This window comes from Macaca thibetana, chromosome 3 (genome assembly GCF_024542745.1).
Source record: "Macaca thibetana thibetana isolate TM-01 chromosome 3, ASM2454274v1, whole genome shotgun sequence".
Classification (NCBI taxonomy): domain Eukaryota; kingdom Metazoa; phylum Chordata; class Mammalia; order Primates; family Cercopithecidae; genus Macaca; species Macaca thibetana.
This window is the reverse complement of record NC_065580.1, coordinates 137,573,331-137,587,574: the sequence shown is the minus strand read 5'-3', so window position 1 is coordinate 137,587,574 and position 14,244 is coordinate 137,573,331. Positions and strand designations below refer to the sequence as shown.

Below are 14,244 nucleotides of genomic sequence, written 5' to 3'. Positions count from 1 at the left end.
CCAGGCTCTGCTGGGCTGCCCCTGGGAGGTGATGCTTCAATCTGGGGTGCCATAAAGAACAGAAGAGGAGGAAGGCCTTCAGAGCTGGGGAAACAAAGGCCTGGAAGCATGGCTTTGCAGGGTGTTTCTGGGGAGGAGTAAGAGTGGGGTGTGCAGTGTGACAGGAAATGAAGAGGTGAGGCGGGGGCTCTGCTTGGAGGACTTCCACTGCCATCCCTAAGAGCATGCATTTTATTCTGGGCAGCTGCTGCTGAAGTTTTAGGACCCTCCATTATCATTGCCCAGGTGATCAAAGCTGGCTTCCTTCCTTCCTTCCCTCCCTCCCTCCCTCCCCCCTACCTCCTTCCTTCCTTCCTTCCTTCCTCCCTCCCTCCCTCTCTCCCCTTTTTTTTTTTTTTTCCTAGAGATAGGGTCTCACTCCGTTGCCCAGGCTGGAGTGCAGTGGTGTGATCACAGCTCACTGCAGCCTCCCAGGCTCAAGCGATTCTCCAGCCTCAGCCTCTCGAGTAGCTGAGACTACAGGCGCATACCACCATCCCTGAATTTTTTGTTTATTTTTGTTTTAGAGATGGTGGGGTCTTGCTATGTTGCCCAGGCTAGTCTCAAACTCCTGGGCTCAAGCAATTCTCCCACCTTGGCCTCCCAAAGTGCTGGGATTACAGGCTTGAGCCACGGTGCCCAGCCTGGGTCCCCCAGGGTCACAGGTACCACACTCCTCCTGCCTTACCTCTTTGGGAACTTCAGGACCTCTCATGGCCCACGTGGGGCTGAGTGCTACCGTGTGCTGGACACAGGGCTGGCTGCAAATCCTTGGTGCCCCATCTCCCAGGTCCTCTTGAAGAGTGAGGGGCTGAGTGTGTATGCCCGAGATGACATGTCCCCTGCCTGGTCCCCTCCCTGCTCCAGCACAGCTCTAAGGGTAGCAGAACACTAATTACAGGGATGTGTGGGAAATGATGGCCCCATTTTCTCACCATTGCCACCACCACTGCTGACTCCTACCCAAGTTCCCACCACAGGCCAGGCTCTACAGCGGGCAGGTGTGGCTGAGCTGGGCCGGCTGGGCTGGTGCCCTGCCTCTGGTGGTGTTAACAGCCTCTTCCAATGCAGGAGCCTGGATGCCAATCTTGACCCTTACAAGCTGTGTAATCCTGGGCAAATACTTTGCGTTTGCTAAGCCTCAGCTTCTCATCTATAAAACGGGTACGGGATTCCTTGTAGCACTGTGATGAGGATGAACAAATGATCACTGTAAAATCCCTGGCCCAGAGCCCAGGAGGCTCACAGCAGGTCCTTGGTGAGTTTCTGTGCCTCCCTGCCGTTCTAGTTACTCACTCATTCATTCACTCACCATCTCTGAGCTCAGCCAGGTGCCTAGCCCTGTGCTAAGTGCTCGTGTGAAACAGTGCTAAATGCTCACGTCAAACAATACTAAGTGCTCACGTCAAACAGTACTAAGACACACACAGAGACACACAGAGACACCCACACACACACACAGAGTCCCCCCCACACACAGACACACACAGAGACACATACACACACATACACACACACATACACTCACAGAGACACACAGAGACACAGACACATCCACACAGAGACACACAAACACACCCACACAGAGACACACCCACAGAGACACACACACACACACAAAGACACACACACACAGAGACTTAGCTAAGTGCTAAGTGCTCGTGTGAAACAGTACTAAGTGCTCACATGAAACTGTGCTAAGTGCTCACATGAAGTGGTACTAAATGTTCATGTGAAACAGTACTAAGTGCTCACATCAAACAATACTCGCCGGGTTCGGTGGCTCGAGCCTGTAATCCCAGCACTTTGGGAGGCCGAGACGGGCGGATCACGAGGTCAGGAGATCGAGACCATCCTGGCTAACATGGTGAAACCCTGTCTCTACTAAAAAATACAAAAAACTAGTTGGGCGAGGTGGCGGGTGCCTGTAGTCCCAGCTACTCGGGAGGCTGAGGCAGGAGAATGGCGTAAACCCAGGAGGCGGAGCTTGCAGTGAGCTGAGATCCGGCCACTGCACTCCAGCCTGGGCGACAGAGCGAGACTGTGTCTCAAAAAAAAAAACAACAAAACGGTACTAAGTGCTCGTGTGAAACAGTGCTAAGTGCTCATGTGAAACAGTACTAAGTGCTCATGTCAAACAGTACTAAGTGCTCATGTGAAACAATGCTAAGTGCTCATGTGAAACAGTGCTAAGTGCTCACATGAAACTGTGCTAAGTGCTCACGTGAAACGGTACTAAATGTTCATGTGAAACAGTGCTAAGTGCTCAAGTGAAACAGTACTAAGTGCTCATGTGAAACATTCTGAGTCCTCCGGGTGTTTCCAGGCCAAAGGAATAGGAACAGATGGGCAAAAGGGGGTTGGCCTTCTCTAAAGGCCAGGGCCCCTTGCCCCTTATGTGGCCTGCCGGTGGCACTTGGATTTCACCCACAGAGCTACCCAGGAACCATGGCAGTTTCTAAGCAGGTCCCAGGGGTCTCAAGGGGGCAGCCTAGAGAGAAGTGAGAGGGTGATGGCGCCACTCCCCAGAGGAGCACAGTGGCCTTGTGAAATGGGTATGGGGTCCAGAACGGACAATCACAAATGGAATTCTTAGTAGCTCTATGCCCTTGGGTATGTCATTCCTCTCTAAGCCTCAGTTTCCCCACCTGGGAAATAAGGATAGCGTAGCATTCTTGGATTGCTGAGAAGATACAATGAGGCCAAGTGTGCGGTGTGATTGATCAGATTCAGGTGCCCAACACGTGAGTTGTTGATTTTCTTTCTTTTTTTTTTCCTTTTTGTTTTTTCAGGCCAGGCACCATGGCTCATGCCTGTAATCCCAACACTTTGGGAGGCCGAGGTGGGTGGATCACCTGAGGTCAGGAGTTCGAGACCAGCCTGGCCAACATGGTGAAACCCCATCTCTACTAAAAATACAAAAATTACCCAGGAGTGATGGCGTGCGCCTGTAATCCCAGCTATTAAGGCTGAAGCAAGAGAATTGCGTGAACCCGGGAGGCGGAGGTTGCAGTGAGCCAAGATCGCACCATTGCACTCCAGCCACTCCAGCCTGGGCAACAAGAGCGAAACTCCATCTTAAAAAAATAAAAAGCTATTTTTTTTTCTTTATTAGAGACGAGGTCTCACTATGTTGCCCAAGCTGATATCAGACTCCTGAGCTCAAGTGATCCTCCTGCCTCGGCCTCCCAAAGTGCTGGGATTACAGGTGCGAGCCACTGTGCCTGGCAGAACTGTTGATTTTAACTGTAGGATTATCTGCCTGCATTACAGAAAAGCAAGCTGAGGCTCAGAGAGGAGCCCCAAGTCACATACACCCAGGGGAGAGGCAGATGCTGCATTTGAGCTGCCACTGAGCACAAGGCAGAGACGCCACGCGTGGGAAGCCTTAGAAATGGTCTCCCCTGGCCAGGCACGGTGGAGCACTCCTGTAATCCCAGCACTTTGGGAGGCAGAGACAGGAGCATCCCTTGAGCCCAGGAGTTGAAGACCAGCCTGGGTAACATGGTGAGACCCTGTCTCTAAGAAAATATTCTAAAATTAGCCGGGAGTGGTGGTGCCCACCTGTAATGCCAGCTGCTCTGGTGGCTGAGGCGGGAAGGTCGCTTGAGCCAGGGAGATGGAAGCTGCAGTGAGCTATGGTCATTCCACTGGACTCCAGCCTGGGCGACGGAGAGAGATCCTGTATCTAAAAAGAGATAACAATTAAAAATAAAGATAAAAAGTCTTCCAGCTGGATGCGGTGGCTCATGCCTCTAATCCCAGCACTTTGGGAGGCCGAGGCAGGTGGATCACCTGAGGTCAGGAGTTCGAGACCAGCCTGGCCAAAATGGTGAAACCCCGTCTCTACTAAAAATACAAAAAATTAGCAGGGCATGGCGGCGGGCGCCTGTAATCCCAGCTACTCGGGAGGCTGAGGCAGGATAATAGCTGGAACCCGGGAGGCGGAGGTTGCAGTGAGCCGAGATCGTGCCACTGAACTCCAGCCTGAGCGACAAGAGCAAAACTCCGTCTCAAAAAAAAGTCTCCCTCCTAGAATAAAATGAGGCGACCCAGTATGAGAGTGTGGGTACGAGGACTTCCCGTAGCCTCCCCCAGGCAGCAAGGGAAGGGAGGAAACCGAGTGTAAGCGGACGGCGAGCGGGCGGACACCCACAGGGCCCGGCCCCACCTCGCGCTCCGCGTGGCCGTCAGACGCGGCGCCTTTAAAGCCCAGCAGGGGGCGTGTCCCTGGGCGCGTCCGCCCGGAGCCCCGCCCCGGGGGCTGGTAGCCTCGGCCCCCGGAGGCTGCGCCGGCTCTGGCTCAGCGGCGGCTCCAGTGGCAGCGGCGGTGGCGGCTAGGCGGGCTCGGCGGCTCCTGTCCCTCGGGCGGCTGCCCACTCGCTGCCCAGGGCGCCCGGACACACGTGGGCGGCTCGGCGATGGCCCGCGCCCCGCGACGTGGCGGGCAGGCACCGGGGCGCGGGACCGCTCGGCCCGAGTGAGCCGGGGCCGCGCTCCCGCCCTCGGCCCGGGCCGCCCGGGATGGCCGTGGCGCCGCTGCGGGGGGCGCTGCTGCTGTGGCAGCTGCTGGCGGCGGGCGGCGCGGCGCTGGAGATCGGCCGCTTCGACCCGGAGCGCGGGCGCGGGGCTGCGCCGTGCCAGGCGGTGGAGATCCCCATGTGCCGCGGCATCGGCTACAACCTGACCCGCATGCCCAACCTCCTGGGCCACACGTCGCAGGGCGAGGCGGCCGCCGAGCTGACGGAGTTCGCGCCGCTGGTGCAGTACGGCTGCCACAGCCACCTGCGCTTCTTCCTGTGCTCGCTCTACGCGCCCATGTGCACCGACCAGGTCTCGACGCCCATTCCCGCCTGCCGGCCCATGTGCGAGCAGGCGCGCCTGCGCTGCGCGCCCATCATGGAGCAGTTCAATTTCGGCTGGCCCGACTCGCTCGACTGCGCCCGGCTGCCCACGCGCAACGACCCGCACGCGCTGTGCATGGAGGCGCCCGAGAACGCCACGGCCGGCCCCGCGGAGCCCCACAAGGGCCTGGGCATGCTGCCCGTGGCGCCGCGGCCCGCGCGCCCTCCCGGAGACCTGGGCCCGGGCGCTGGCGGCGGTGGCACCTGTGAGAACCCCGAGAAGTTCCAGTACGTGGAGAAGAGCCGCTCGTGCGCACCCCGCTGCGGGCCCGGCGTCGAGGTGTTCTGGTCCCGGCGCGACAAGGACTTCGCGCTGGTCTGGATGGCCGTGTGGTCGGCGCTGTGCTTCTTCTCCACCGCCTTCACCGTGCTCACCTTCCTGCTGGAGCCCCACCGCTTCCAGTACCCCGAGCGCCCCATCATCTTCCTCTCCATGTGCTACAACGTCTACTCGCTGGCCTTCCTAATCCGTGCGGTGGCCGGAGCGCAGAGCGTGGCCTGTGACCAGGAGGCAGGCGCGCTCTACGTGATCCAGGAGGGCCTGGAGAACACGGGGTGCACGCTGGTCTTCTTGCTCCTGTACTACTTCGGCATGGCCAGCTCGCTCTGGTGGGTGGTCCTGACGCTCACCTGGTTCCTGGCGGCCGGGAAGAAATGGGGCCACGAGGCCATCGAGGCCCACGGCAGCTACTTCCACATGGCTGCCTGGGGCCTGCCCGCGCTTAAGACCATCGTCATCCTGACCCTGCGCAAGGTGGCAGGGGATGAGCTGACCGGGCTCTGCTACGTGGCCAGCACGGATGCGGCGGCGCTCACGGGCTTCGTGCTGGTGCCCCTCTCCGGCTACCTGGTGCTGGGCAGTAGTTTCCTCCTGACCGGCTTCGTGGCCCTCTTCCACATCCGCAAGATCATGAAGACGGGCGGCACCAACACAGAGAAGCTGGAGAAGCTCATGGTCAAGATCGGAGTCTTCTCCATCCTCTACACGGTGCCCGCCACCTGTGTCATTGTTTGCTATGTCTACGAACGCCTCAACATGGACTTCTGGCGCCTTCGGGCCACAGAGCAACCATGCGCAGCGGCCGCGGGGCCCGGAGGCCGGAGGGACTGCTCGCTGCCAGGGGGCTCGGTGCCCACCGTGGCGGTCTTCATGCTCAAAATCTTCATGTCACTGGTGGTGGGGATCACCAGCGGCGTCTGGGTGTGGAGCTCCAAAACTTTCCAGACCTGGCAGAGCCTGTGCTACCGCAAGATGGCAGCTGGCCGGGCCCGGGCCAAGGCCTGCCGGGTCCCCGGGGGCTATGGCCGTGGCACGCACTGCCACTATAAGGCTCCCACCGTGGTCTTGCACATGACTAAGACGGACCCCTCTCTGGAGAACCCCACACACCTCTAGCGACACTGGCCTGGCGGGGGGTGGCTGCTGCCCCCTCCTTGCCCTCCACACCCTGTCCCCTGCACCCACTAGAGACAGCTGACTAGCAGCTGCCCAGCTGTCAAGGTCAGGCAAGTGAGCACCAGGGGCTGAGAACCAGGGCCGGGACCCCTTGAGGCTCATTAGGGGAGATGGGGGTCTCCCCTAATGCAGGCGCTGGACCAGCCCGAGTCCTCACAGGGTCCTAGGGGAGGATGTGGAGAGGAGGGGGCAGAAGGGTCCAGCCGGAGTTTATTTAATGATGTAATTTATTGTTGCGTTTCTCTGGAAGCTGTGACTGGAATAAATCCCCGCGTGGCACTGCTGAGTCCTCTGTGGCTGGGAAGGGGGGAAGGTAAGAGGGTGAGGGCCCTGTAGCAGTCTTTCTTGTAAGCAGAGCTGGCGGTGGGTGCTGGCACCCCCCAATCGGAGGAAGTCCCCCCAGAACAGCTGTGCATTGCAGGAGTCCCAGACACCATGTGTGCCTGTTTTCCCCTCCCGCCCGTTTCTCTGCTTCCAAATGGAGAGAGGGACGCCTGTGGGATGTTCAGGGAATCCCCCAGGGTGACGCGGCCCCAGGGAGTCCAGTTTGAGGCTGTAGATTCGTTTTCCTTCTCTGGGGCCTTGCTCTCCTCACTGGCGTGGAAAGTAAGGGTGTCAGTCTGTGTCAATGTCATGAGGGCCTCCTCCCTGGGGGCTTGGAAATTTGCTAGTGTCTGCCTGGCTCCTCAGGGCCTCCACCAGGGCAGCCCCAGCCCGCTCCCTGGCATCTCCAGGTGGGGTGAAGGTGAGACTGGACTGGTCTGTGGGCCTCTGGGTAGTACAGACATGCACGCGGAGTTGGGAAGCCCTTGAGTAGAGTGGGAATTGGGCTCCTAGCTCCTAAGCTTGTCAGATTTGAGTTGCTGACGGCAGCGGTGGGAATGAGGCAGCTCGGGGGTTGTGCAGAGCTCCACACTGGGGCAGGTATGGGGAAAGGTCCCGTGTCCATCCGCGTGCTGGGGTAGCTCAGGGTTACTAGGACCTGCCTTGTTTCTGTGGGCTGGGTAGCTGGGGACATGTGGCCATCTGGAGACCCCTATTGGCTTGGGGTCAGACCCCAGGGCCCCATCTTGGCTGTTGTGACTCCAGCCAGGTGAGGGTCTTAGTTACTACTGTCCCTGAGTGCCTACTACACACAGCCGGCATTTGGTGTCAGTGCCAGGAGGTCCCAGAGGTCCAGCCCTGCTGCCAGCCTCACTTTAGAGCCACGGGGAGGCTCCAGGAGGGGAGACGCTCAGGTGCTAAGGTTGAATGGTGAGGCGGAGCCCCAAACCCAGGGCCTCTCGGGCTGGAGCACTGTGCCCTACCCCCAACCACCAATCCCACAGGGACAAGAAAAATTCAGTGAGAATCAAAGAGGTTGGGTCAAGCTCCCAGAAGAGAAGACCACCATGGGCTGAGGGGGTTAAGGGGTATCCCTCACCACAAGGAGCAGTGGTGCCCCAGGGAAGCTTACAGCCCTCGCACCTGTTCTTAGGCTGTTTATTGCTCGGGGAACGCCCTCTCCATCTAAATCCTTCCCTTTGCACAGAGTGCACATTAAGTAAGTCCCCATGTGCCTTTGACCAACAAAGCCAAATGACCCTGCCTCCTTGTAATGCTGCAGGTGAGGGTGTTTTTTTGTTTTGTTTTTGTTTTTAATTTGAGGCGGAGTCTCACTCTGTTGCCCAGACTGGACTGCAGTGGCGAGATCTCAGCTGACTGCAAACTCTGCCTCCCAGGTTCAAGCCATTCTCCTGCCTCAGCCGCCCGGGTGGTATCTACCACCATGCCTGGCTCATTTTTGTATTTTTTTGTAGAGATGGGGTTTCACCATGTTACCCAGGCTGGTCTTGAACTCCTGGCCTCAAGTGATCCACCCGCCTTGGCTTCCCAAAGTGCTGGGATTATAGGCGTGAGCCACCACACCTGGCCATGCGAGGGTCTTTGAGTGGGAAAGAGAATGAGCTCATTAGAGGCAGTGAAGTGCCCACACTGGGCATGGGAGGGGCAGAGGCTGCAGGGTGCTGGGCTCACAGGCAGTATAAGGGCAGTGGGAAGGGCCTATACCAGGGTGAGGACAGCTGGCACGAATGGAGAGGATTCCAGAGACTTGGGAAGAGCAAGATAGGTGGGGTGTGGGAAAGGCGGGGGGAGGATGAGCATCCAAGGGCACCCACCTGCCCCTTCTTCCTTGCTGTCAGTGACCATGTCCTGCTCAGCAGACACCAGCCTGGTGCTGGTTTCCAGGGCAGCTGGGATGGGAGCACAGACAGGCAGTGCAGGGTCAGGACAGGCCCCAGGGGGCTCTGCTTTAAGGCCAGAACCTGGGAGGGAGGGCAGGGCCCTGCCAGCTTTCTCAGCCCTGGAAGATGCTATGGAAATAAGTTCTAGGCCCTGGAGGAAAGGGAAAAAGGAAACGCAACCCTCTCACGTGATCCTGCTCCCCACCCCCGCGTTTCAGATGGGAAGTGTTTAGATGGCTTAGCTGCTGGAACGCATAGCCAGGCAGTTTGAGGCCAAGCTGGAGTTGAACCCAAGTCTGCCTCTAGAGCTTTCGTGCGTTCCACACCAGGGATCCGATTAGGTCCTGGTGGGGAAAGGCAGGGTGTATGCCTTGGCAAGGTTATGTCCCCAGAAGCTGGACAAAGCGGGTGGGGAGTAGACGAACGCCCCTCCCACTGCCAGACCTCTCCCCACACCCATTAAAGAACCCTCCAGGGCCAAAAAATGCCTCGAAAACCCACACGTGCTGGCATGTGCATCGAGTGCCCGAGCCCGGGCCTTTCCCTTAGTGGCCCTGGCGCCCAGTATTTGGGTCTTCAGAGTGCAGCATCACACACCTGCAAGCCTCTTGGGAGGCTGACCCTGTCCCTGTGGGTCTGCGCTTGTGTGTGGTGGGCCCGAGATCCTCCTGCTCCCAGGAAGTCGCCCCCCCTCAAGCAGCTCCTAGACACAGCAGTCCCAGATGTTGAAAAGCCAGGAGGCCCAGGGCCGGGGTTACGAGAGCGCGGTTAACGGGAGGCGAGTTCCCCAGGGTCCTCTAGAGATGCCCTGGCCGCTGGCCAGCAGGAAGAGGTGCCCCCTCTGAGTGGCTTTGTTGGAATCCAGATGCCACCTCACTGCCAACCAAGTCTACTGACCGTGTCCCCTCCCCAGAGACAAAATTTGAGGAGAAAGAAGAGTGTGCAGGACAAGGACAGGCCTCAGCTGACTCCCAGGTCATGACTCAGGCCCCTGTCTTCAGAGATGGAGTTCCCATGCCCCCATTTGCAGTCATCAAAGTGGCTGCCCCACAAGGTCACAGCCTGGTGAGGCAGTGGCTAAGAGTGTGCTGAGACCAGGACACGACCAGAGGTGACCACCCCAAGGCAATACCTAGTGTGTGCCTGGGAAAACTACCGGAGAAACAGGACTTCACAGAGGAAGGCTGGGAGCCCTGAGTGTCACTGTCACCCTGCAGAAAATGTCCAGAGGGGGCACGGCTCCCTTCTCCAGAGCTGGAGGCTGGAGCGGATAAGCTGTGCAAATTCAATTTGCTGTTGGGGCAAGCCCGCTTCCCCCAGGCAGGACGAAAATTCCCTGAGCGCTCTGTGTAGGCCCTGGCTTGCCCATGCTTACCAAGGCCGCAAAGCCACTCAGCGGCAGAACCTGCGCCCAAGGCTCCGGCCTCAAAGGCTCTTCCCATTACACCAGCTTCACCTCGTTCAGCTGGTCAGGAACTGGCAGTTTAATTTCTCAGTGCCTGTGCCCACAGCAGTGGCTCAGCAAAATCTCTGTATTCCATTGGCGGGTGGCTGCCTAGCAGCACCCTACGCACATCAGCCAGTCAAACTTTAAAGGATAAATGAAGGCATAAATAAAACAAGATTAGACGTGGTAGAACCGTCAAAGCTGAGTGCATAGGAATTCATTATACTTTTTCACTGTTTCTGTGTGTCTGAAATTTTCCTTGAGGCCGGGCATGGTGGCTCACGCCTGTAATCCCAGCAGTTTGGGAGGCCGAGGCAGGCAGATCATCTGAGGTCAGGAGTTCAAGACCAGCCCGGACAACATGGTGAAAACCTGGCTCTACTATAAATACAAAAACTTAGCCAGGCGTGGCGGCGTGTTCCTATAATCCCAATTACTCGGGAGGCTGAGGCAGGAGAATTGCTTGGACCCAGGAGGTGGAGGTTGCAGTGAGCTGAGACCATGCCACTACATTCCAGCCTGGGTGATGGAGTGAGACTCCGTCCCCACCACCCCCCAACTTTTTTTTTTCCCTGAAGGAGGTTTTAAAGTGGCAGGAGTTTCCCCATAGTGAAGGCTTAAAAATCTATTTTCACCCTAATTCCTAGTTTCAAATGAAGTTTTTCGGGGTTTTAGATGGAGACAGGGCCAGGAGAGGCTTGAAAGGAGTATTTCTTTCTCTGGTTAAGAACACTGAGAGGCCCTCTGACTCTGGAGGACAAGCCTTCAGAGGACCTGGCTCCAAGGGTCAGTGGGAAAACAGCACTCAGAACAGCACTACTCACCCCCACCCACCAAGAAAGAGCATGAAGAAACAGCCACCAGAATGGTTTCTTCTTTATAAACACAAGTACATGAGGTTTATTTGAAATTCCAATTTATTACAAGTTCACCCTTTAATGGGGCCCTTCCTCCTTGAAGACAATAATAAAAAAACAACAACAACGAACAATTCAGTTGTCACTGAAGTGGGAACACAGGATTCTCACTATGAACAAGAACAGACTGGATGTAGGAGGCAGGGGAAGCTGGCGGTGGTGGGGTTATGAAGCTGTGATGTCAGTGCCAACTCCATGCCTAGAGAAGGGACGGTAAACTACCCAGCAGCCCTGGAGCAATCCCCGTTGTCCTTGGGCAGGAGGACGGAGAAAGCAGGGGCCACACTCCGCAGTTTAATATTGAGAGGCTTGATTCTCATGTTCTAGGAGCTGCAGTCCCCTTGGTGGACTTTAATTTAAATAGGTACAGAAGAGCTTGGGTGCTCAACATTTCCAAATTCAAAGGTGATAAAAAAGAAAATTAAACCCTGTTTTGTACTTTTATCAAAATCCATCATAAAAGGGAAAGAAGACTACAAAGTTTTGCCTAAATATAACAACTAGAGCTAGACTGGTTGTGGGACGGGGCTCTCAGAGCTTCTCTGTTGCTCTCTCCTCCCACCCCCCACTGACACTGACCACTGGAATCTTCAGGTTCTCGAGGAGTTCCAAGTCTGAGGTCAGAAAGGGCATGGGAGGCAGCAGACGCGGCACTGCCCCACCCCGCCCCCGCCCCCAGTGTTGCTGCTTGCCTCAATGAGCCTCTAACCCAACTGCTCTGCAGGAGAGTGGATGGGCTGAGGGAGAAGCCAGGGAAGTTAGAGCAAACACATTATCATAGAAACTGTACTGTACATGTGCCAAAGCGAGATGTCAGGAGTATCTTACAAGATGTTCTTTATACAATATCACTGCTGAAACAAGCAACTTTTAATAACTAGAAAAGTCAATTTTAAAAAAAATTAAACATTTAAATTCTTCCTGCTTTTCTTCTGCTCCCCTAAGAGCTTGTCTGGTATGTGGGTGGGCTGGGCTCCAACACCCCTCTGGCCAGATCCATCAAAGTAAAGGTTATATGCATGATTATAAGCAGGACTCCAGTCTCTAAGTGAAGTGCCTTAGTTTTGTTTTTTGTGGTTTCTTATTTTTATTTTTTTGGGGGAGGGGAGCTGTCACAAAGAAGGGGAGAGAGATTCAGGAATGGCTCCAGGACACGTCCCTTTACTCTGCCAAGATCAACTCAAAAGACCACAACTGTTTCATGATGCTGGTGAATACAGAATTCTGTATGGCACTCACTGATACTGTCACCTGAGAGGAAGATGGGGAAGAGACAGAGTATGGGCTTAAAGAAACAAGACTGTATATAAATACAGATTAAAAAAGAAAAATCGCCACCATCTTCCCTGTTGGCCTGATTACCCCTGATCCTGCTATGTAACACAGCAATCCCACCCCTGGAGACCAGAGGGGCTTGGCACTGTGGTAAAAGCCAGAGTGAGAGGGGCCTTAGGAAAGAAGGCAGGAACAGGAACTGGGTTCACCAGAAAAGCTAGACCCTCAGACTCCTCCTGGAAACTCTCAGAAGGGAGGGTTATGGCCCTCTTCGTCCCTTAATATTTCTGGACAAAGACCACCAACCCAATAATAAGCCCCATAAAGAGCTGTTAGAAAAACAGCATAAGCTTGGGATGATGGGCGCTTCTGGACTCCCTGCGATCTCTTCAGAGTTCTCAGTCTTCCTCTCTCACCTCCCTCCCACCCTCCCTCGCTGTCCCCCCACCTCAGATCCCTTACCACAGCCCTGCCTCTCTACTTCTTCTGTCTTCGTCCCCTGGACTGTCCAACGGGCTCTGGCTCACTGTCCCCTTCATCTTCAGCAAGCCTATCAGGAAACTTCTTGCGCTTCCTGCGGACATATGGGTGGCCAGGAAGGTGTTTACGCAACAGAGCCACTAGACACTGTTCTGTCTTCGCCATGCAGCTTAGCACATGGCTGCCACGGCAGTTGTAAACCTCAGCATTGGTAAACACTTGCTTCATGTCAGTAAGAAACTCCTGCACAGAGCGGTAGCTCCCACAGGAACATTTGTTCTGCACTGTCTGAAAGTCCATGGGGTGCGTGATCACATCATAGTAGTCCTCGGCCTCATCTCTGGTCACAGGCTCCCTGTGGAGAAGAACCAAATAGAGAATCTGCATAGCCTTGACGGCAGTGCCCATGCTAAGACACATCCTAAAAAGCAAGGGCTTGGCTGAGAGCCCCTCAGGGGTTCTGGAAGCTTTTAGAACCTGCTAGGCCACTCCTCTCCCCTGCACCTGAGAACACAGCGCTCACCTGAAGGGCCAGCTGAAGCGGTACTTCACGATCTTGTGGAGGATCTCTTCACACTTCTGCAGCTCCAGGCTTTGCCTCCGGGAGCTCCGCTTGGTCTGAAGCACCTGGCAGGAAAGAAATAACAATGTTATTATAGATTCAAGACAGGAGGAAGAGTGCATAGGGCAGAAAATAAGTGTATCTGCTCAAAAAAGGAAGAGTTCAACTATTTCCTTGGCACAGAGGTGCTGAAACCTTCTGACATTCAAGTCAGGGAGCACCCTCGGCCCAGGTGGCAGGCATCTTCCCAGTAGTCCACTCGCTCGCCCCCGCAGGGCCATGGCAATCAAAACAGCAGAGAGCAGGCAGCAGAGACCGTCTTCACCAGCAGTCCTACTGGAGGTCGGCTGAAGGGGGCCACTGTCAACAGGACACTAGCTCTCGGAGAACAGGTGGACCTGGGGTTACAGTGACACCATGGAAGGGCATCAACAAGCCACTGCAGAAAGCCAAACAGGCTATCTGGGTCACCAGCAGCCAATTCTGTGGGGGTGAGGTGCCTCTGGGAAGAAAAGCAAGAGGTCCAATTCCCTTCCTGGGCTCTTCCAACGTAGACATGTGAGGGCTAAGTGGCTAAAAAGAAAAGGGGCGGGGCCTCCATTCCAGGTAGCCATAACAAAGCTGTGACTCACAGCAGAGGCCACAGGCCACACAGAGCCCAAGGGGTGAAGGCTGGGCAAACCGAGCATCTTCTAATGCCCTATGATCTCCCCAATGGCCTGCCTTAAGCCCCTAACTCCAATTTGATCTGTCAAAACAAGCACCTTTTCAAGAGTTTCTTTTTTGTTCTTCAAAGCTCAAGTGAGATCTAAAAACAACTAAAATTACATTGGTTAAGGAGCAGAGGGGAGGGTAACGTCCCTCCCATAACAACTGTCGACTCAACTGTAAGTGAGGCTCCAACATTGCTGACATTCCCACAATGAAGACCCAGCCCCT

General features: G+C 55.8%; 2 protein-coding genes across 4 annotated transcripts in view; one reads left to right on the top strand and one right to left on the bottom strand.

Annotated features, from left to right (window-relative positions):
- The first annotated feature begins 4,333 nt into the window (after positions 1–4,333).
- On the top strand, positions 4,334–6,678 carry FZD9 (frizzled class receptor 9). Its single transcript, XM_050783718.1, has one exon. It carries the CDS (start codon positions 4,564–4,566, stop codon positions 6,337–6,339), a length of 1,776 nt encoding a protein of 591 aa, XP_050639675.1. The 5' UTR covers positions 4,334–4,563; the 3' UTR covers positions 6,340–6,678.
- A 4,262-nt stretch (positions 6,679–10,940) lies between these two features.
- Positions 10,941–14,244, bottom strand: part of BAZ1B (bromodomain adjacent to zinc finger domain 1B) — an 83,256-nt gene continuing 79,952 nt past the window's right edge. For all 3 annotated transcript variants that reach the window (XM_050783611.1, XM_050783613.1, XM_050783612.1), the window contains 3 exons: positions 13,267–13,370; positions 12,726–13,098; positions 10,941–12,239 (listed from right to left, as the gene is read on the bottom strand). In XM_050783611.1, coding sequence (XP_050639568.1) covers positions 12,741–13,098; positions 13,267–13,370 — 462 coding nt within the window. In that variant the 3' untranslated portion in view covers positions 10,941–12,239; positions 12,726–12,740. The remainder of the gene's footprint in view (positions 12,240–12,725; positions 13,099–13,266; positions 13,371–14,244) is intronic.